The 22,563-nt window shown below is 53.3% G+C and overlaps 1 protein-coding gene across 1 annotated transcript in view; it reads left to right on the forward strand.

The window, feature by feature from the left end:
• The window catches only part of Myom3 (myomesin 3), a 47,010-nt gene extending 27,376 nt beyond the window's left edge, over positions 1 to 19,634 (forward strand). Inside the window, exons 20-36 of the mRNA XM_055611001.1 lie at positions 1,581 to 1,695; positions 2,782 to 2,938; positions 3,491 to 3,600; positions 3,996 to 4,040; positions 4,998 to 5,134; positions 7,860 to 8,004; positions 8,132 to 8,191; positions 8,487 to 8,554; positions 9,564 to 9,674; positions 11,887 to 11,974; positions 12,578 to 12,616; positions 12,833 to 12,941; positions 14,099 to 14,262; positions 15,095 to 15,131; positions 15,292 to 15,314; positions 16,663 to 16,718; positions 18,373 to 19,634. Of these exons, the coding sequence (XP_055466976.1) occupies positions 1,581 to 1,695; positions 2,782 to 2,938; positions 3,491 to 3,600; positions 3,996 to 4,040; positions 4,998 to 5,134; positions 7,860 to 8,004; positions 8,132 to 8,191; positions 8,487 to 8,554; positions 9,564 to 9,674; positions 11,887 to 11,974; positions 12,578 to 12,616; positions 12,833 to 12,941; positions 14,099 to 14,262; positions 15,095 to 15,131; positions 15,292 to 15,314; positions 16,663 to 16,718; positions 18,373 to 18,636 (1,728 nt within the window). The 3' untranslated portion in view covers positions 18,637 to 19,634. The remainder of the gene's footprint in view (positions 1 to 1,580; positions 1,696 to 2,781; positions 2,939 to 3,490; positions 3,601 to 3,995; positions 4,041 to 4,997; positions 5,135 to 7,859; positions 8,005 to 8,131; positions 8,192 to 8,486; positions 8,555 to 9,563; positions 9,675 to 11,886; positions 11,975 to 12,577; positions 12,617 to 12,832; positions 12,942 to 14,098; positions 14,263 to 15,094; positions 15,132 to 15,291; positions 15,315 to 16,662; positions 16,719 to 18,372) is intronic.
• The last annotated feature ends 2,929 nt before the right edge of the window (positions 19,635 to 22,563 follow it).

Consider the following 22,563-nt stretch of genomic DNA (forward strand, 5'->3'; position numbering starts at 1 on the left):
TAGATAGATAGATAGATAGATAGATAGATAGATAGATAGATAGATAGATAGAATCACAGTAAAAAGGACAGCTAATGAGGCATTAATAAAGTTAACATTAGTTAATTGTACCTTCTGGCTGTGCAGAGCTAATTGACTGGAAAACAACCATAATAAAGAACACCAAGAAAACAAGACCCTCGTGAACACATAAAGACACTCAGGGAAAGTCTTTTATACCAACAAATGTTTCTACCAAACAGCAGCTTTGAAGCTGAAATGTTTAGATGCTATCAGGTCTTTTAGTCACAGGAGTGTAGATATGAGGTGAGACCAATAAATGGGTAGACGTTTGACGTTCTCTGACTCAGTCTCCCCACGGTACGGCCAGCCGACGCACAGTGGATGGCCTCCTTGCCCTTTGGTGTGTGTTGGTCCAGGCCAGGGCAGACGGCCTCAGGAACTTGGCACTGGCTTCCACCTTGGGATGCCTGGCTGCCACTCAGCTACTCACTAACCACTTCTTGACACGTACTCAGCGCCAGATCTGGACCGGGTCCCAGGCATTTTAAGCTAAACATGTCCTGGCCATTGGTAACGGGTGACACCGTTCTGCGATAAATGCTACAATGGAGAGGGATCGGAGGGACTCTGGGAAGTCAAGGGAGGTCAAGGAGCCACTTCCTGGCATCCTTGCATAGGCCACAGCTGAATGAGGAAGCCTGAGCTGGAGTGTGTTAGACAAGAGAGAAGTGGGACTGGGGTGCTCTAGGCAGAGACCTCAGCAAGGGCAAAGGCCAGGGACTCTGAGCTGCAGAGTGAGGGTCACTAACAGAGGAGTAAGAGGGCAGAGGTGGAGACACATTGGAAGGCTGTAGGTCAAAAACATCAGAACTTGAAACTGACCCTGAAGACCAATGGAAGACTTAGGCATAGTCAGATGGGCAGAGGTAAACACAGACTGGGGTTTCCATCAGGGCATGGTGGGCACAGCAGCCTGTAGTTCCAGCCTCCCAGCAGGCTGAGGCAGGAAGGTAAGAAGTTTGGGGCCTGCCTGGGCTACAGAGCCAGCTCAAAGCCAGCCTGGGCAACATATTAAAACAAAATATTAGTGCTGAGGGTATGGCTCAGCTGTAGACTGCTGCCTAGGATGCAAGGCCCTGGATTTGACCCTCAGCACCACGGAAGCCAGGCATGGTGGTGCACGCCTGCATTCTCGGAGCCCAGGAGGCAGGGGCAGAAGGAGCAGGTTACTCTTGACTGTATGTCTAGCCCACCCGAGACTGTTTCCAAAAATTGATTACGCAATTAATTTTGAGACAGGGTCTCACTGTGTAACTGTGGATGGCCTGGAACTTGTATGTAGACCAGGCTAGCCTCAAACTCAGAATCTGTGCCTCTGTACTGGGACTAAAGGCGTGTATGCACCACATCCAGGTAATTGGGCTCTTTCATTTGTTTGTTTGTTTGTTTTTGCTGTTAAGAATGTACCTCAGTGGTAGAGTATTTGGTTAGGTGCATGATGGCCTGGGCTCAATCCCCAGCCAGCGTCTGCAAGCGCGGTCCTTTCCTGTCCTCAGGCTTTACTCTCCTGCCCCCAGGTATCTGACTTGCAGCCAGGAAAGCAATACATGTTCAGGGTCCAGGCCATGAACTCAGCTGGTCTGGGACAACCATCGGTGCCCACTGACCCCGTGCTCCTGGAGGACAAGCCAGGTAGGATGACCCAGGGAGGGCCAGGCTGCACTGAGGGACTGTGGTCCGGGTGCAGGAGGAGCTCGGGGGGGGGGGGGGTATGGGAGACGCCTGAAGACCACTGGGCTCTGGCCCACCCACCCGCCACTCTATCTCCCCACCGCCATCTCAGCCCTCCCGCTAGCTTGTCTCACCCACACCCATGCCTCTTCCACAGGCTGAGGGGGCGTCCTCCTCCATGCTTTCCATGAAACTTACGTGACTCCATCTCAGCCACTCCATGTGGCTTCACCTCTATTGGGCTTACAGGGTCTGTGAGCTATCCATGTTAGAGTTGCTCCTAGGTCCCCTCCACAGTAAAACTAACTTCCAGTGCAAAACAATTCAACCTCCAAGGCCCACAGGTAGCAGAGGACAGACTCGTCCTCACGGCTAACTATAAAGCACGTTCACTTTCTAATCTATTAAGTATTTAACCAACAGATACTTGGTGAGGTCCACATTGCACCGGGGACACAGCTGTGGATGGGGAAGCAGATCCCTGCTGTTGTGATGGGGGAGGGGTGGGGGGGAGGGGTGGACAGTGGGCAAAGGCAAGCTAGTCCAAGAGGAAGTCTTAGCAGAGCCAGGAATGAGGCCGAGATGCAGCTCAGTGGTGGGAAAGGCTTCCTTAGCGCTGGGTTTTGTCACAGCACTGTAGAGAGGAAAAGAAAGAAAATAATTTTTACAGACAAGAAATTTTAGAGAAAGGAGCCAGGTGTGACAATCTAAATCTATAACCGTAGAACTCCAGAGACCAAGGTTGTAGAATCATGGATAGCCTGGACTACACAGTGAATTCAAGGCCAGCCTCGACTAATGTAACAAAACTTTATGGACGTTAGTTATGTCAAAGAGAAGAATTAAGAGGGGCAGGGAGAAAAAGGAGGAAGGGGGAGGAAAAAGAGGATGTAGGGGAGGAAGAAGAAAAGTCAGTCAAGAAGGACATCTCAGAGGAGGTGACGTCTGAGTCGAGGATTATGAAAGGCCTTGGAGATCCCAAGAAGTCTGAGGACTCTAATCCGTGGGGCGACGTGACCCGAGTTGTAATGTAGAAATCCACCCCAGATGCCCAGAAGATTGAAGTTGGCGTGGACGACGAGGGCCAGATCTACTTGGCTTTCGAAGCCCCCGAAGCCCCCGACTTCCCTGAGTTTCAGTGGTCCAAGGATTACAAGGGCCCGCCCGACCCGCAGAGGGTGCAGGTGGAAGATGAAATTAACAAGTGAGCGGCCGGGGCCTGGGGCGGGGCCGGGAGGGGGCGGGGCCAGGGGCGGGGCGGGGCAGCACCTAGGGGTGACAGAACTAGTAGGGAGACACACATTTTGGCCTGGGCTGCCCCATCTGCCACGGGTGTGCTGGCTGCCAGCTCAGGGAGAAGCAGGGGAGGGTGCCTTTAGGGTCAGAAAGGAAGGCTTTCTTTGGGGATTTTTTTTTTTTGGTTAGGAGCCAATGAATGCCGCCGCCTAAAATCCTCAAGCAGATAGCCCGCTGGCAACTCCGTTGCAGACCGTGTGCCACACTCCAGCTCTAGAGCATTTTCTGGTCCACGTGGGACCTCGGGAGGGTGCAAGGGTACAGCTGTCCCTGCTGTCCCATTTGGCCAGGACCTGGGACAGGGCACAGGCCCACCAGAGCGAGATTCCCCAGCTCCTGCCCCTCAGCTCTGGGTGCCGGCTTGTCCTCCTCCCCGACCCCCTCCCCACACACCTCTTCCACAGGCTGGGAGGGTGTCTTGTGTATACAACCCCCAAAATCAGCTCCCTCTCTCGGCCAGGTCCAAGGTCATCCTGAAAGTACCTGACCTTCCGGACGTGGGTGTCTACTCGGTGGTGGTGACTGATGCTGATGAAGACACCTCTGCAAGCCACATGCTGACAGAGGAAGGTAACGGCCTCACTCACCGACAGCCCCTCAGGGAAACAGATACCCAGAGTCCGAGCCCCCCTCCCTCGGGGCCCATAGACACCAAAGGATGCTGAGGTTCAGCCTGCCCAGAGCTGGGCAGTAACGTGCTCACACTGCAGAGCCTGGCACGTCCGAGGCGCTTCTCTGAGCAGGTGGGGAGCATATGTGACCTTGCGGTGGCCAAGAGCAGCTGCAGCATCCCCCCGGTGCCGCAGGACCAAAGCCCACCGTGCCTGCCACCAGCTCTGTGGAGCGTGTGAGCCCAAGTTCATGGCAATGTGGCACTCTCTTGGGACGTGCTGAGGCACGGAGGCCCTGGGACAGCTGTGCTGGATCCTGTGACCTAATGTTGCGTATTTTCTTCCTTGCCCCAGAGCTGAACAAGCTGAAGAAGTTGAGTCATGAGATCAGAAACCCAGGTAAACACTGAGGTGTGGGGTCCTGTGCTTTCTAAGGGTCCGGGAACACGTGCTGAGCAGAGCTGAGTCAGTCAGAGAGCGAGACTGGAAGTCGAGATGGCAGGACAGAGACCAGAGGCGTGTTGGAGGGAAAGGACAGCCAGCAGGGGGCCAGAGATGAGCAAAAGAGAGAAACAAGATGCCTCTTATAAGAGGCATCACCACCACCATCATCATCATCACCATCAACACCATTGTCACCGCCACCATCACCACCACTGCCATCATCACCATTGCCACCATCATCACCGTCCATCATCACCATCCATCGTCATTACCATTATCACCACCATGACCTTTTCCACCACTAACATCATAACCATCCATCATTATCATGATCATCATCATCACCATTATCACCCTCACCACCATCATCACCAGGATCATCACCATCTTTACCAGCTCTTGAGACAGCTGGACATTAGCTGGCCTAAACCCCCACTTCCCCACCTTGTCTCTGGACGATAAAATCCTTAAGCGCAGTCAAACACCGATCACATATTAGAATCACCCTGGGAACTTTTCCAAATCTCGTGCCCAGGCCATGCCCAGCCAACCAGCCAAGTCAGAAGGGGCAGGGTGAAGCCCAGACTCCAGTGTTTGGGGTCCCCTGAAGAGAAAACTCAGTCCAGTCTACAGAGAGCCTGCAGGCCTCCAGCCAGGCCCAGCCCCTTCAGGCTCTGCAAATGTTTCCCATAGTCACTGCCAAGAGTGGGCAGGTGGGGTGGAGCAGGGTGGGCGGGGCTAGGTGGGAAATGGGGGGGTCTGGGCAAGGTGAGGGGGCGGGGCCGGTAGAGTGAGGGTGGGCGGGGCAGGGCAGGGTCTCGGGGCAGGGCTGGGTGGTGCTGGGAGGGTGGGGACAAGGGGGTCAGTGCTGAGAGGAGAGGGCTCCCACCCACACCGCTGCTGTGTCTCCAGTCATCAAGCTGATCTCGGGCTGGAACGTGGACATCCTGGAGCAGGGCGAGGTGCGGCTGTGGCTGGAGGTGGAGAAGCTGTCGCCAGCCGCAGAATTGCACCTCATCTTCAACGAGAAGGAGATCTTCAGCTCACCGGTAAATGCGGCCACAGTCCCCGGGAGGGCGAACCTGCCCCAGGGCTTCACCTGTGAGCTGGTGCTAGGGGCCAGCTGTCATCTTAGAAAGGCTGTCGCTCTGGCCGTCTCAGCAGTGGGGGGTGTGGCTGAGGACTCCAGGCTTTCAGTATAGGGGGGTGGGAGGAGTGCGGGGGTGCCAACCAGTGCCAGGACGTTTCCACAACGCCCTTTCCACACCCGCTGCCGCTTTCAAAGTCCTTCCCAGCATCCCTAAGGCGGAAAGCCTATGCTGGGGCTGACAGTCTTCCTGAGCCTAAACCTCTGCTTTAGATATAATCGTAAAGCACTTTCTTCCAGGGTTAACAGACGCCAGGAAGCCAGGAAAGAGCGTTTCTTCCCTCCGCCGCTTTACCCACGCTTGTTCATTTTCCTGTTCTGCTCCTTTGCTTTTCTCCCCTCTCACTGCAAATCAGGACAAGGGGCTGGGGCAGCAGGTCGGTGGGTGCATTTGGCATCTACATGCCAAGACTCGCAGGGTTTTGTTTTAAATGAGACTTATAGAAGAGTATTGCACTGTTTTCGCTTTAATGCAGAGGGAAGTAAATTACTCTGTTGGGACGGGCTCCTGACATTCAATTGTTTTTACCTGAAAGCGTATCTATCTCAGCCCTGTGACATTGTCATCATTTGTGAACCTCATCTCCGGATGGGTTAGAACTGACGGTGCAACGCAGTGGTGGAGGCCGTGCCTAGCACGAGCTAGACCCCGAGTCAGAACTGAAGAAAGAAGAAAGGGAGGGAAGGAGAGAATGAAGGAGGAAGGGAGGAAGGAAGGAAAAAGGCAGGGAGGAGGAAATATATCTTCCAGAGAAAGGGGTGATGGTTTGGGTCAGAATAAATATCAGACAGATGCTGGGAATGCACGACCAGGCCCTGGGGGTGCCGGGGTCCCCCTCCCTGCCTCCTTCTCTGTCTGCACAGCAGGGCAGGATTTCCGGAAGCAAAAGGAACAGACCAGGAAGTTTACTTGAAAGCCGTGTGTGAAGAGTACGCACTGAGCTTCCGCACGTTATCAGAGGAACTGTGAAGAAAGCACAGGTTCCCAACCTGTAGGCAGAGACCCCGGTAGAGGTCCAGTAACCCCTTCACAGGGGTCGCCTAAGACCGTTGGAAAACACAGTAGCAAAATTACAGTTGTTATCAAATAATTATAAAAGTATAAAATAATGTTATGGCCAGGGGTGACCACAACATGAAGAACTATATTAAAAGGTCGCAGCATCAGGAGGGTTGAGAACCACTCACTGGTCTGGAGGCCTCCGTGTACAATGTTTGGGTCATCCTTACAGAAAAATACAAGCAGGTCCTTCCCTCGATCGGACATGTAAATAGAGCCAGGGGTAGTCAGGACCTAAGTGCAGAGAATAAAACTTTTAAGCTGTTAGTGTTCTGAGAAATGTAAATGAATGACTGGACACGGCAGCACTCGCCTTTAATCCCAGCGCTTGGGAGACAGAGGCAGGTGGATCTCTGTGAGTTCGAGGCCAGCCTGGTCTACAGAGTTCCAAGACTACACAGAGAAACCCTGTTTCAAAAAAAAAAAAAAAAAAAAAAGAACTGTAAATGATTATTAGTTCTAAGGAGTGCGTATTAAACTGTAAGAGGGATGCTGGGTAGTGCTAGCCTGTAATCTCATCACTTAGGAGGTGGAAGGATCAGAAATTCAAGGTCATCCTCAGCTACAGGGCAAGTCTGAGGCTAGCCTAGGGTACATGAAACCCTGCTTCAAAAAAACATGAGGGCCCTGGGGGCTGGACGGATTGCTCAGTGGTTAGGAGCACTGGCTGTTCTTGCAAAGGGAGCCCAGGTTCCCTGCACCCACGTGGCAGCTCACACTGTCTGTAACTCCAGTTCTAGAGGGTCAGATGCCCTCTTCTGGCCTCCGTGGGCACTGCATGCGCATGGCACACAGACATGCAGACACCCAAACACATAAGATAAAAATAAAGGTATTAAATGAAAACCTGGGGGTGGAGAGAGATGGCCCAGTGAGTAGTGGCACTTGCCACCAAGCCTGATGGCATCGATTCAGAACCCCCAGGGTCCACGTAGTGAAAGGAGAACACAGAACTGACCTCCACACGTGTGCTGTGGCCTGTGCATTCCCTTCAACACACACACACACACACACACACACACACACAATTAAAATGTAATTTTTTAAATAACCCATCTGTGCTGTAAAGCCTTGCTTATTTGTTTGTTTGTTTGTTTGTTCATTGGTGTTTTGCTTGCGTATTTATCCGTGTGAGGGTGTCAGTTCCCCTGGAACCGGAGTTACACAGCTGTGGGTTCTGGAAATTGAACCCGGGTCCTGTGGAAAAACAGCCAGTGCTCTTAACCACTGAACCATCTCTCCAGCCCTAAAACATAGTAATTTTTAATTTAAATTGCAAAAGAAGTCGAAAATGACTAACAATGTGACCCGGTACAGGTACGGAACTTATAATTAAATTATAATTAATTCAAGCACAGAGTGCTGGGGATTCCCAGTCTATTCAAGCAGGAAAAGGCTACCAGGGACCCCCCCCACCCCAGTCCTGGAGATTGACAGTTCTGCACAGAGCACCCCAATCCTGACCATATCCTGAGGTGTGCCCCCAGCAGGGCTCCCAGAACAGGAACAGCCCCCCACCCAAAAAAAAAAAAAAACAAACAAACGACTAGGGGATTTGTCCCGCCAGAACCGCAAGATCAACTTTGACCGGGAGAAGGGCCTGGTAGAGGTTATCATCCAGCAACTGTCGGAAGAAGACAAGGGGTCGTACACCGCCCAGCTCCAAGACGGCAAAGCCAAGAACCAGATCACGCTCGCCCTGGTGGATGACGGTCAGGCTGGCCCGGCTCCTCCCTGAAGCCCATGCCCCGCCACACTGAACCTTCCCTGTGCGCCCTCCCGCAGCCCTCCGCTCGAGGCTCTCTCCACTCACGCCGCTTCCTCCCGATGTGTTCACAGATTTCGACAAGCTCCTCAGGAAAGCGGACGCGAAGAGGAGGGACTGGAAGAGAAGGCAAGGTGAGCGCCATGGATCCCTGATGGAAAATGCCAACCCAGCCAGGGAGATTCACCGTGATCTCTCTGGTCAAGTCCTGGCCTGGTGATAGAACAAAACTTCATGTTCCCGGCCCGAGAGCCAGTGCCTCCTTAAAATTCCTTTCTTTTCAGGAGACCCCAGGCCCCTTGCTTCACCTCAAGCCTTGCCCTGGTCTTAGAGACCCAGGTCTTTGCCAGTCTCCTGCCTAGCTGGGTTTTCCTGCCTGGCCACGAGGTGGCGCCCTGGCTCAGCCTAAAGCTCTCTCATCCCCTGCAGGTCCCTATTTCCAGGAGCCTTTGAAGTGGAAGGTGACAGAGGACTGCAAAGTGCTCCTGACATGCAAGGCAAGTCCCCACCCCACTCTGCCATCAGCCCAGTGAGGCACACCTGGACTTGTCCCCAGGCCTAGCTCCCATCCCTGTCCACTCCCTGGGAATTCTATTTCCTGTGCTTGGCCTGCAAAGTTGCCCCTGGGAGAAAGAGTGCATGCACGCACGCACGTACGCACGCACGCACGCACGTACGCACGCACGCACGCACGGTAGATCTCCCAGTAGCTCCCCAGACCACGGAGGGTCTGCGCGCTAGTGCCGGCTCCCTGCGTTGAAGGCGCTGCCTGTGCTTACTCTAACCCTTGCCGGACACTGCCCTGTGCCCCGAGGTGGGAGTTCACCTCACCCACCTCTACGCCGCGGTGTGATCTCATTTCACCTGCCTCACCGTCACCCCTGCCGCCCTACGCCACCGCCATCGCAGAGACAGGAAAACAAGTAGGGGAATAACTGAGGACTCAAAGGTTGCAGCAGGCCAGGTCCCAACCACAGCACCCTGACTCCCAAGCCCAGGCCCTTCCAGCATCTTGCAGCTCCTTTGAGAACGTGTGTGAGGAGGCCGCGCCCACCAGCCGCTCCCACACCCCCTTAGAAGAAAACCACCAGGGCTTTTCAGCAAAGTCCTGGGCATACGTAGTTCCCTTGGGATTCTGTGGAACCCCACAGCACGAGGCAGAATTCCCGAAACAGCATGCCTTACGCTTGATGGGATTCCGCAGACATTCAGGAAATTAATTGTGGGGCAGGAGAGGCACCCTGGGGTGTTTAATTCCGGGAGGGCTTCCTGGCGGAAGAGAGATCTGATTTCCTTAAGAGGCCTAAGTATTTACAAGGAAAACGGAGCAGAAGTCGGGGCGCAGAGGCCAGCAGATGAGACGTAGGGTGTAAGGAAGGGAGCAAGCAGCTGGCTTTCACGCACAAATCTCAGTGGGCCATATGGGAGGAGCCCTGTAAAAGAAAATGGGATTTTATTTTAAAATGGAAAGCCTGATGGAGGCCCCTCATGCCCTGCCCTCCTCAGGTCACCAACACCAAGAAGGAGACTCGATTCCAGTGGCTCTTCCAGAAGAAAGAGGCGCCCAGCGGGCAGTACAGCCCGCAGACGGGAGATGGACAGCTCTGCGTTGAGTCGGTAAGCGCAGCCGGGGCTCCGGGTTCACCCTGCTCAGCTGCCAACTGAATAGTGCCAAGAGCACTGGGCGGGGCCTGAGCAGAGCTGGTCACACCCGCCTGGAGAGCTGCAGCCCTTGCTGCCCTTGCTGCAGACCCAAATCCGGTTCTTACCATCCAAGCACCCGCCACGGCTGTCTGTAGCTCCAGTTCGCCCTCTTCTGGCCTCCTCGGGCATTACACCCACGGTGCGCAGACATACAAGCAAGCAGACACTCGCTCCATTCACATAAAAAATTTTAGTGAATATTTTTTTAGGAGATAAATACTTGGACCTGGAAATGTGTTTCAGCTGGTGGAGAGCTTGCTTAGCATGCGCAAAGTCCTGTGTTTGATCCCCAGCACCTCATAAACCAAGTGTGCAAGCTACATAAGGAGTTCGAGGCCAGCCTTGGCTATACACATAAAAGAAAGGAAGGAAGGAAGGAAGGAAGGAAGGAAGGAAGGAAGGAAGGAAGGAAGGAAGGAAGGAAGGAAGGAAGGAAGGAAGGAAGGAAAGAGCTAAAGCCAGGTGTAATAGCTCACTCCTGTAATCCCAGCACTCAGGAGTCAAAGCCAGGATGATCTCTTTGAATTCGAGGCCAGCCTGGTCTACAAAGACAGGCCCAGTATTAGTTGTTACTGATTTTTTTTTCCTGTCTCAGGATCCAAGCCTGGTGTGCCAGCGTGGGCAACCTTGGCTAGTCACTGGCCCTCTCTAATCGTAGTGTTCTCTGTGGGCTCCCTGCCCCAGTCTAGGGTTGAGGACAGGAATGATGTGTCCTCCCCACCCCCACAGTGAGGCAGGCCCAGAGAAAAGCAGGCTTGGAGCTGGGTTCTTTCCTGTGTCCCTTCCCACAGCCGCAGAGGACTAAGGCAGGCTGGGAGAGAAACACAAGGCCAGGAACCTGCCTGTTGCTGAGTTCCAGAGCCTCCTGTGGGAGCTGGGGACACTGGACAATCGATCATGGGTTCCTACCTAGGAAGGATGTGTTAGGTCCTGGGTCTTCCCCTCACCATGATTGGGACAGTGCCATGTCAGCTTTTGCCACTGTTAGTCAAGCATGCTCTGCAAAAGGGGATGTGGCATTCAGTGGGTGCTTAATATTCATGGGGGCCAAACTTTCTGGCTTTCCTAGTGTTGATCCTTGGGTCCCCCAGTACTTGGGGCACATAGGCAGCAAGGGACACGAGAGCTGGTCCAAAGATGGGTAAACTGAGGCTCCAACAGATGAGATTCAAGGCCATGAGTAGGGTCAGAAATCACTCCCCACTGGGTGCAGCCATGTCTGTTCCACAGGGCTGAGGCATGCCTAGTCTTAGGTCCACCCCAGAGTTTCGCTGTCTCTGGTGCCACCCCCAATATGACTGGGACTTTATGGCCTCCTGTAGGTAAAAAAGAAAAGGAGCTACAGAAGAGGATCCTTTTAGGGAAAAACCTACCTCTACCTTGGCTTCTGCCCCAAAGTCACCACGTGGAGGTGGCGTGGGTGGGAGGGAGCTTTGAGAAGCCCTGAAGGAGTTGCCTTTGATGGGATGTCACTTGTGACCTCTGCTTCTTGCCCCAAAAGCTCGGCCCTGGGCAGAGGCTGAGCTTAGATGCCTTGCACATGAGACAGCCCAGCAAACACCTTTAGAAGTGCCACTGAGTTCTCACCTCAGTGATTGCTCTTCAGATTTGATTCGAGGAAAGCACGCCTCCTTCCGGGGAGCCTCAGGGAGAGGGGCCTGTCAGAATTCGTGTCTTATACAGACAAGCTCTGCCCAGGCTGAACATGCTGAGCTGGGCTGGCCTCCAAGGAGCCACCTGGGAATCCAGAGGGAGTGTTCAGGACTTCTGCCCTCAGTATACAGACACAGACACACACCACACTCACAGACACACACACCCACACATACAGTCACTCACATAGACTCACACGATCACTCACACATCCGCTCACACGCATACATACAAGCACACACACACACCCACACCCACGCAAGCGCCCTCACACACATACTCACACTCGCTCACGCATACTCTCATTCACACCAACATACTCACACACTCTCAGACACCCATGCTCACACTCCTTAGACCCACAAACTTCAGAGCTGACGGAGGCCACGCGGGGCTGGGACCTGGGACCTCCTGACTTGCTGTCACCCCTCCTTCTGGAAACCCTTGCACACACAGTCATCCTCTTCCGTAGTTTTCCAAAGAAGACCAGGGACTCTACAGAGCCGTGGTTTCTGATGACAGAGGGGAAGATGACACCATCCTGGACCTCACAGGTGAAGGTAGGAGGGAGTGATGTCAGAGACGGGCCAGGAGGACTGTGGGAAGGTCACACGGGATCGAGAGATTGTGGTATGGGTGGGGCCTAAGATTCATGGGATCTCCATGTCACTTGGGGAAACGGAGGCACAGAGAGAGTAAGCGGATTGCCCGAGGTTGCACAGCTACCCACTTGCAGGGACCTAGTATGCGTGCTGCTATGGTATGACCTAGTTAATCCAGGCCTGGAGCCCCTCCTCCCACAGAGGGCCCTAGCTGTTCTTGAAGCTGGTTCACCCAGCTCGCAAGAAAATTACCAAATGGAGCAGGGTGGTGGTGGTACACCCCTAGACAGAGGCAGGCGAATCTCTGAGTTCCTCTACAGAGTTCCAGGACAGCCAGGGCTACACAGAGAGACCCTGTCCGGAAAAAAAAAAAATTATCAGGTGCTAGGCTTACGCCTGATCCATCTATCACCACCCAAGAACGCCTCCCGATCCCAAATCATTCTCCAGTCTCCTCTCTCAGAGGAGCTCTGAGCTCCCTCACCCACCTCCAAAGCCATTGCCTCCACCCCTGGCTATCCCTAAGGGAACCCCGCAGCTGACCATTCTGTCTCTCTCCAGCCCTGGACGCTGTTCTCAGTGAGCTGGGCAGGATCGGTGGTAAGTGAGCACGCCTGCCCTCCTCTTTGCCTTGGCCTTGGCCTGCTGCTAAGGAGCCTCCAAGGATTCCTCCAGCAGCTTGGCTGTGGGGGTGGATCTAGCGTCTGCCCCACCCTGTGTATGGTGCAGTATGGAGCTGCAGCAGGCAGGCTGGGCCCAAACCACACCATGCACAGGTCCTCAAGGGAGACTCACCTTTGACCTCTGCATCCTCAGCGCTCTCTGCAACCCCGCTGAAAATCCAGGGCACTGAAGAGGGGATCCGGCTCTTCAGCAAGGTCAAATACTACAATGTGGAGTACATGAAGACCGCTTGGTTCCACAAGTAGGTCGGCCTTGCCCCGGTCCTTGCAGGCTGGAAGGTCCCAGCCCCTGTGCCCTTAGGATTCTCCTCCTCCCGCTACCTCCTCCCATGCACAAGTCCCAGTCCCAAGGGATAAGCATAGGCGACACTCTTACACAGATCCTGTCCTCGGGAATGAAGGGAATAAAAGACTTGTCCCCCAGGGAATATGGGAATGCTGCTGGTAAGGCCATTTGTCTGAGGTCTCCATGACAACAGAAGGATATGGTTCCAAACAGTGTCTGGAAACTGAGGGAGGAAAGGATGCATGAATCAGGAAGAGCCAGTCATTTGAGGGATGGTGTGCTCGTGGGCCTCTGCAGCCTTGGCAAACCCAGGTAGCCAGGATCAGTAGACAGGTCCAGGCAGAGAGAGCTGTGGGAAGGTCAGGACAGGAAATGGGGGGGGGGGCTCCACAGAGATTCAGCCAAGTCACCCCCAGATAATTTGCAAATAGGGTCTCCCCGGAGCTTCTTGTCAAGAGCATGCCTCAGCCTTGCAGAGCAGACACGGCTGTACCCGTCTCATAGGGAAACCCAGACCGACTTGGGAAAAAAAAATCTGTTCAATCAGAGTGAGTGAGGAATGCAGAAAGCTTCAGGATGATGGGATTCCCTTTTCCGGACAGGATTTCCGAGCCCTGAGACAAACAGAACACTAGGACTAGGTGTCTTCTTGGATGAAATTTGAGTAGAGAAGGAAAAGAGATGAACCTTCGCTGGCTTCTAACGTTAGAAGAGAATGACTAGGCAGAAACGCTGGGAGGGTTCAAGTGGGAATGAAAAGGTGGGGAGTGAGTACCAAGAGCGGGAGGTCAGTGCTTCAAGAATGCTCCAGCGAGCATGACAGATAGAGGCCCAGCATTCGTAGGCAGTTGATCTGCCATGGGAAAGAAGGGAGGGAGGGAGGGAGGGAGGGAGGGAGGGAGGGAAAGGAGCGGTTGACTGCTGAATGGATGGATGATGGTCAGGTGGCGACTGAAACACTAAACAATGAATACATGAGTGGATCTACAGCAACCGTCTGGTGGGCGGTCACACTTTTCCCTCCCCCACCTAAAACCACACCCCACAGGAGGGGCTCTGGACAGGGAATCAGACCCACAGTCCGCTCTAGCCCATCTCTGTCTTTGCCTTCAGAGACAAGCGCCTGGAGAGCGGGGACCGGGTAAGGGCGGGCACCACCCTGGATGAGATCTGGCTCCACATCCTGGACCCCAAGGACTCAGATAAGGGCAAATACACCCTGGAGATCACTGCCGGGAAGGAGGTCCGGCAGCTCTCAGCAGACCTGTCTGGCCAAGGTGAGCCACCTCCTGTCTGTCAGTTTGTCTGCCCATCGGTCTAGACAATCCCATGGGGTCAAGCACCCCGTGGCACACATCTGTAGCCCACGCCCTAAGACAGGGGTATCAGGAGTTCAAGGTCATCCTCAGCTACATGGTGATTCTGAGACCAGCCAGACTACCTGGAACCTCATCTCATGACGGTGGGGAGGGGTGGCAAGATGGCTCAGGGGTTAAAAGCACTTGCTTCGTAAACATGGGACCCTGATTTCAAGCTCTAGAACCGGCATAAAAATAGAAGAAGAGAACCGGCCAAGTGAAGTTGTCCTTCCGGCCTTCACACCCACGTGTAATGATAACAAATTAAAAACAAAAATGTGTTAAAGGAACATTCCTTGATGAAGGTGGCACCTCCCTGCAATCTTAGCATGGAGGAGGTGGAGGCAGGAGGGTAGCAGGTTCAGAGGGAGCTCATCCTTGGCTACACGGTGGGAACTTGTCTCCAAAAGATAAAGAAGAGGGCTGGAGGGGTGGCTCACAGGTTAAGAGCCCTGTCTGCTCTTCCAGAGGTCCTGAGTTCAATTCCCAGCAACCACATGGTGGCTCACAGCCATCTATGATGAGAGCTGGTGCCCTCTTCTGGCACGCAGGTGTACATGCAGATAGAGCACTTATCTACGCAAAATTAAAAAAAAAAAAAAAAAAGGACAGAAAAATGAAACCCCCTGAGGTCTATTGGGGGGGCTCTCTCTTCCTCCAAACCTGAACCTGTCCTGTGAGGCTCCTAGAAAGGGGAGGAAAACTGGAGACAGCCTCCTCTCAGCCCTGTCGTGCCTTCTTTGTCCTGCAGCTTTTGACGATGCCCTGGCAGAGCACCAGAGACTGAAGTAAGTTTCCCCACACTCTCCTTATGAATCATGGGCCCCCTTGGGGGTAGAGCAACTGTTTATAGACCCCTACTGGGAGCCCTAGCCAGCTCCACCCACCTCACCTCACACAGTGAGAGAAGACACACACGACCACCATGTACTTCTTTCTGTCTTTCAGGGCCTTGGCCATCATTGAGAAGAGTGAGTCCCCGGTGGTCTCGTTCCTCATGTTCCTGAGTCTGGCCTGGCTTCTCTAGAACCCCAGCCTCCTGGAAGACTGCTCAATCTCCCCCAGCAGGCCCTGGGGACAGCTGGGAGCTGGGTGTGGAAAGAGAAATGGATGAGGAACCTCAGGCTGAAGTCAGTTGTACAGGCCTAGTGTGGGTCTGGCGCCGGGCAGGCGCACGCAACCCTTGGTGGGACCCCGGAAGCCTGGGCCAGCCTTTCCAAGTGGCCATAGGAAGGGGGTGGCCTAGAACCTGAGGCTTGGGGAGATGGGGCATGATGGTGGGCCTAACCCAGAATCAGCCCCAGGTGTGGGGAACGTGGCACGGCTCCTGAGATACCCGGAAAGCCAGAACCATTCCATGTTCAGATCTGCCCCACTTGCAAGCCCCCTACCCCAGCCGACTGGAAACAGCCAGTGACAGGAAATAGGGACTTCAGTGAAGGACAACTGCAGCCTTACCAGCCGGACAAGGGAGGGGCCTAGCTGGCTGTGATCATCAGGGGCCCTGCAGGACCACCAACAGAGATGTTGATGCCTGTCCCTGCTTTGCTCCTACGGACCCCACGTGGGACATGAAGGGCAGGCATTGGATACGTAACTGCAGTCCTGACAATCCACAGTTCCAAGTGACCTTGCAATGTCAGCTGACCTTGGGGGAAGAGGGGACAGCACAGCCAGAAGCCAGAAACTTGGCCACATGTGTCTGCTGGGACTTGAGAAACTGGAGTTAGTGAGAGAACTGGGTCCATCTCCCTCAGCCGTGGAAAGCTCCTACAAATTCCTGCCCATGACAGTGTCTGACCCTGGGGACTTCCCGCTGAGTCAGGGTCCTTCTCACACTGGACAGCAGTCATCTGCACCGGGCTTTTTGCATAACTGGGACCCGTGGTCCAGGTCTCCCGGGGCCTCCGATGCAATATGGGGGACACATTTGACTCCCTAATTTGTAATTTATAGCCACACTGTCTTCTTGTGGCCACCAGAGCCGGGGTGTCTCAAAAGATGCCTCCTTTCTTGGTCCCTTCTTGGTTCTTCCCCTCTGTTGATCAGAGACGACAAAGTTTCTTGGGTAGAATCATTAATTCCAGTTCAAAGCAGTTTCACTCACCTTCTTTCTTCTGAGGACAGACACTGGGTACCGCTAATCAGAGTGACCCCAACTGCATGGCGGAAACAGCTCACATATCATGTCTTGGGAGCATGAGACCCGATGTTGAGGAAGGGACTAAACAGAAGCTTTCCTCCACTCTAAGGAAAGCTCCCAAATGGGAGGGCAGCCAGCAGAGACTTCACCATTCACGTCATTTCTTTCCATTCCAGATCGGGCTAAAGTGGTGAGGGGCCTGCCAGACGTGGCCACCATCATGGAAGATAAGGTACCATCCCTCCCTGCCCACAGCCAGCCGTCCCACGCTTGCGTTCCCTAAAGGGTCCCTTCCGGGACACAATATAGTGGAGTGTGATTCAAGAGCCAAAGGCGACAGGCTGGCCAGAGGCTGCAGCTGCCACCACTGGCCCAGGGCCTGCTGTCAGACCCCTGTGCCCAACCCAGCTCGGTCCCATCTTTAGATGACCTTGGTGGCGAGCCTGCCACATGTGACTCTGGCTTCCACAAGAGTTGAACTAGGTGACCCCTAAAAGCTGCAGCGTTCCGCTGTTTGCTTTGTGCCGGCTACATACGTTCGTATGTGTCTCCGTTGATTTTGCCCCTGAGGCAACCACTGGAAATAGGGTATTGCTTCTAGTCCCACCTGACAGCGGAGGAAGCAGAGACCTAGAGTGGTTAAGGAACAGGTGGATGTCACACAAGGACAGAGCTGAGGTTTGTGTCCTAGCGGTTGCTGTGTGCCGCCCTAGACCTCGCTCAAGAACTTCCCAGCCGGGCACAGTGGCGCACTCCTGTAATCCCAGCCCACAGCGAGGCAGAGGCAGGCGGATCTCTGTGAGTTCGAAGCCAGCCTGGTCGACAAAGCAAGTCCAGGACAGCCAAGGCTACACAGAGAAACCCTGTCTCGAAAAACTAAGGAACAAACAAACAAAAGAACTTCCTCACTCAGTTCACAAGCCTGAGTGTCTAAGCAGTACAATATCAGGGGCTGAGGTGGTTGAGCAGTTAGAAGGACCCAGGTTCAATTCCCAGCACCCACATGGTGGCTCACAAGCATGTGTAACTCCAGTTTAAGGGGATCCAGTGCCCTTTTCTGACTCCTGAGGACACTGAACATATATACATACATACATGCAGACAAACATATACACTTCTATTTTTATTTTGGTTTTCTTGAGACAGGGTTTCTCTGTGTAGCTTTGGCTGCCCTGAAACTCACTCTGTAGATCAGGCTGGCCTCGAACTCAGAGATCCTGCCTACCTCTGCCTCCTGAGTGCTGGGATTAAAGGCGTGTGCCACCACTGCCTGGCATCACACACAAATTGTTTAAAAATTATAATCTTGCTTGTGTGGTAATGCCACAGCGACCTTGGTCCCCCCAAAGGCAAAAATGGAAAGTGCAGGTCATTTGGGGTAGGCCTTTGCTAGAGGATGTCTGAAATTCTACCTAGTAGCCCTGGCTGTAAAAGTCGAGGGTTGGAGAAGGCGGGGTTAAAATAAAATGTGTCTCCTTTTATGGGTTGCAGCAGAACACACGAATGAGGATGAGCTGGGGCGGGGCTCGGCTGGTAGAGTGCCTGCCTAGCACCCACGAAGCCCCACGTTCAAACCCAAGTACTGCATTAACTGCTGCTGTGCCTGTATCCCCTGCTTAGGATGTGGGGACAGGAAGACAGGATTTTAAGGTCATCCTCAGCTACCGAGCCAGTTCAAGGCCAGTCTAGGATACGTGAGACCTTGTTTGTAAAACACACTCAAAAATAGGCACACACACACACACACACACACACACACACACACACACACACTTTGTTCCAGGCAGCTGTCTGGACTAGCAGCTCTCCATGTGCATAAAGGTGAGTGGCTCGTTCAGGTTACAAGGAAATAAAATGGTTCTCTTCCCTCCCGTCCATCAAAACAGACCCTGTGCCTGACCTGCGTCATCTCAGGAGACCCGTCCCCTGAAATCTCTTGGCTAAAGAACGACCAGCCTGTCTCCTTCCTTGACCGATACCACATGGAGGTGAGGGGTACTGAAGTCACCATCACCATTGACAGGGTCACCAGCGAAGACAGCGGGCGCTATGGAGTCTTTGTCAAAAACAAGTATGGCTCAGAAACCGGCCAGGTCACCATCAGTGTGTTCAAACACGGGGAGGAGCCGAAGGAGCTGAAGAAGATGTAATGTTCGGAGGCAGCCTGAGATCCACCCTGCATGGGCCAGCAGGCCAGCCAGGGGGTCACAACGTAGCACGAGCTATGGGGGTAGGACAGAGGAAGGGACAGGGACATGACAGAGGACTCCAGGATGTGGGGTGAGCACTGGCCTTCGAAATCGGAAGCTGGGGTACAGGACTCAGTTTCCACTAAAGCTCTCCACAAGCCTTGCCTTTCTCACCCAGCAGCTGGGCATTCCTAGCCACTCTATCAACCTAGGTCAGCAGGTCGCAGCAGGAGGCACCTGCAGGGGACGGTTGGCAAAGCCCAGAGTTAGTTGTCACACTGGAGGTATTTACCGGCATTGAGTAGGTTAAGGCCACAGATGCCGGCAAGCACCACGGCTCCCGTGGCATAGAGTAGATGCTCTTTTAGGATAGGATTGTCAGCGTTCTCTATGTGAGTCATTCATTAGAGGTATAGCACGCACAAGGCTGGGGGTGGCCCCAGAACTGGGATAGAGTGCAGGGGACCCCAGGGCAAGGCAGGAGATCATAAAGCTCACCAAAGGGGGGCAAGTGAAGTATCTTTGTTGACCAGAGGAAGTGGGCAAAGGCCAATCTGAGTGGGAGACACGGGCTTTAAAGCTCCCGTCCACACTGGGTGGGACAGAGTTAGGCCCTGAGAGCTGAATCCAGTTTGGCTGTGGAGATGAGAGGACACTTCAGGAGCAGAAAGTGATGGAAAGGAAGGACAGAACCTAGGTGACCTGGGATGCCAGGCCTGCAGTTGATGACCTTCAGGGCTTCTCCCAACATGGAGTCTGTGTGGCCTGTGACAGGCCCTTCAGCTGGCCTTGCTCGGTGGATCTCAATACACAGCAGGACATTTCTCTGCCTTCCGGTTTCTTCCATTGAAAACAAGATGTGGGAGGGGTTACAAAAATTATAGCTGTTTGTTGTCAGCTCTTAGGCAGTTTTGGAAAGTATAAAGGAGGAAATAAAGCCTCTGTATTCTCATCATCAACCATGTGCCTGTGGTTTCTGAAATGACCTTGGAACTGAGGGACAAAAACGAAGCAGTCTTCAGCCTGACAGCTTGGTCGCCCAGCAGAGTAAGGCGGGTTCCTGCAGCCCTCAGCGGCTCCTATTCTGGGCTTCGTGTGCCTCAGTATACACACATCCCCTGCCATACAATAATAGATAGAGAGGAAGACAGACAGACAGACAGAAAACAAGATCAAAAGCAGTTTCCAGGGCTTTCCAGCTGACACTAAATGTTCATTTTATTTCCACAACTCTGTTCTCATGAAAATGTGATGTAGAGAAAAAGCTCCCTCCTGGCACACCCCCCTCTTCATAGACTGGAAATCTCTAAGACTTGAATCTTTGCTGCTTTCCTGTGTCTATGAAAAAATAGTGACCTTGAAAAGCCTGTTAGCCGTAATGAAACATAGTGTGAGCGCCCCCTGTTGACATGGTTTGTGTTTGCACTTTAAGGAGCCAATATGGGAGAGCTTATCCTGGGGAAAATGGGCCTGTCCATCACCAGGTGACAAGCCAGTTTGGGGACAGATGCTGCCTTAGAGTCTCTGTAGTGCATTAAGGGGGTTCTTTTTAATCTCTGATATGATAATTTCGGTATCCTGGGCTTCCCTGAGCCTGGCTCTGGTGTCTGTTCTGTCTCTAAGGTGTGGTCTGCCTTTTAGCCTGCCTTTGTGTTTTACTGTGGAAAGACAGGATAGACATACAAGGTCAAAATAACTGCCATAAATAATAAACAACTTTTAAAGGGAAGGTGTAAAGTGTGGGGGAGGAGAAATATGACCTGTGTGTAACTGGGTCTTAAGCTTTGGGGAAAAGACAGTCTCGTGTAGCCCAGGCTGGCCTTAGCCGGCTATGTAGCCAAGGATGACCTTGAACTCCTGATCCTCCCTCATCACACATACCCAGGTTAGGAAGTGATGGGGCCTGAAGTCCATTCAGGACTTCGTGTACGCTAAATAAGCCCTTTGCCAGCTGAGCCGCAGCTCTGGCCCGAGAGAACCTGTGCCCAGTCCCTGAGCTCCACTCACACCCCTCAGGCTTTTCTCAAAACTCTATCCCTCAGCTTATTAGGAGGACCTGGTAAAATGGTGGTTTAAGGACTAGTGTGCCCTAGAATGCCCTAGTGTGTCCTAATGTATTAAAAACTGGTTAATTTTTCCTCCTCCTGTTAGAGATGGGGTGGGGGGGGTGGGGTCTCAGCTCTTCACTGTGAGGACATGATCTGGCTCTTACAGGTAAACTCCCGGAGGGCTGGCTCCCTTCGAGTTCTCCCTTGGACTGGTGGGCCAAGTCTCTAGTGAGTCATCAGTTGAAGCACGTGCCCAGACCCCAGCTTGGTTCCTGAGTCCCTGTGTTCACCTGTCTGTCTCTCCACCATTACAGATAGCAAAATGCCCTGTGACCTCAACTTCTCTGACAGATGGGCCTAAGACAGAGGTCTGTTACTTGTTAGAATGCAGTGACAACTTTTAGCCTTATAGACTGAACAGCAAACCCAAACCGTTCCCTGCCGCCACCACCATCCCGTCACCCCTCACCCCACCCCACTCTCCCACAAGCTGGAGAACTGTTTGAGGCTCTTTTCTGGTTGTTGCAACCCTGACAAAGGCAACTTAGGGGAGAAAAGGTTCACTGTGTGTACCTCACATCTCCGGGGACTCGTCCATCCTGGCAGGGAAGGCATGCTGGCTGGTCACGTCACATCTGCAGTCAGGAGCAGGGAGGGATGTATGGATGTGTGAGCCAGGGCTCAGCAGGACCCTGCCTAGGGAACTGGTGTCACCCACAGTGGGCGATCTTCCCAGCTCAGAGAATCCCTTACAGACATTCTTGCAGGCCCATCTTCCGGGTCATTTTAGAGGTCGTCAAGTCGACACTGGCCATCACAGGGCCCCCGGGACCTCGCACTGCCACCCTGACCTCTTTCTCTTAGTCCTAAGGAGATCTGCGGGACCACAGGGACAGGACCCAGGGAGGGGAGAGCCCCTCTGAAGGACATGAGCCAACGACATCCCTCAGGTCCTTTCTGTCTCCAGCTTCTGTATTCACTGTCCCTGGGGTAAGTGGCCCTTGTGTGCCATAGTCCCATGAAGCAAGACTGCCCCACCTCACCTCACTTATATCTAGCAGCTTGGAAGCCTGGCCTTCCCTGACTCTCTTTTCCCAACTTGTCAGAAGTTGGAAAGAAGTCAGGCAGCCCCTGACTCCTGCCTGCTCCCTCCTAGCACCTTGCTCTACAGATTCCCATCAGCCTCTCCTACCGTTCTTTGTCTGACCTCTCCTGGGAATAGCTCAGTTCACCCTGTGTGGGACCCAGTAAAATAAGGAACCTTGGGTCTTAAATGACAGAACCCATCAGCAATACACAGCAAAGAATTCCCCGGGACATCGATCTCCCAACGTGTTAGTCTTCCCAAAGGCCCAGGCCGGATGGGCAGGTTGGAAGAAACACAGACCAGCTGGTAGGGTCCCCTCAGACACTCTTCTTTTCCACAATAGCTATGTCACCTTTCACAGAATAAACAGCCTGTAATTCTTGGCCCAAGGCATCCAAAGCACTTGACAGGAAGAACACCAGGTACAGGAGACTGACAGGAAGCAGGCCTGTGTAATAATTAGCATAAGCCGCTGCAGAGGCCTCAGGAGAGTACCTTCAATACCCAACTTCCCCCACCCAAACTTCTAAAAATTCCAAATAGCTTTAAGCAACATCAGTGACATTTTCACACCAAAAATTGTTTCTAGAGCAACGTTCCTCAGATGTCTCCAGCCAGGGGAAGCCAGGTGTTTGATTTTCAGAGTTTGAGAAAACATAACAGTGGAAGTTGGAAGCAAAGGAAGGCCTTGGGTACCCAGCAAAACAAATTACATAGTCAGTAAGGAATTTGCCCTGCCTCCCTGAGCCTCCC

Source organism: Psammomys obesus, unplaced genomic scaffold, assembly GCF_907164565.1.
Source record: "Psammomys obesus unplaced genomic scaffold, mPsaObe1.curated_primary_1811, whole genome shotgun sequence".
Classification (NCBI taxonomy): Eukaryota; Metazoa; Chordata; class Mammalia; order Rodentia; family Muridae; genus Psammomys; species Psammomys obesus.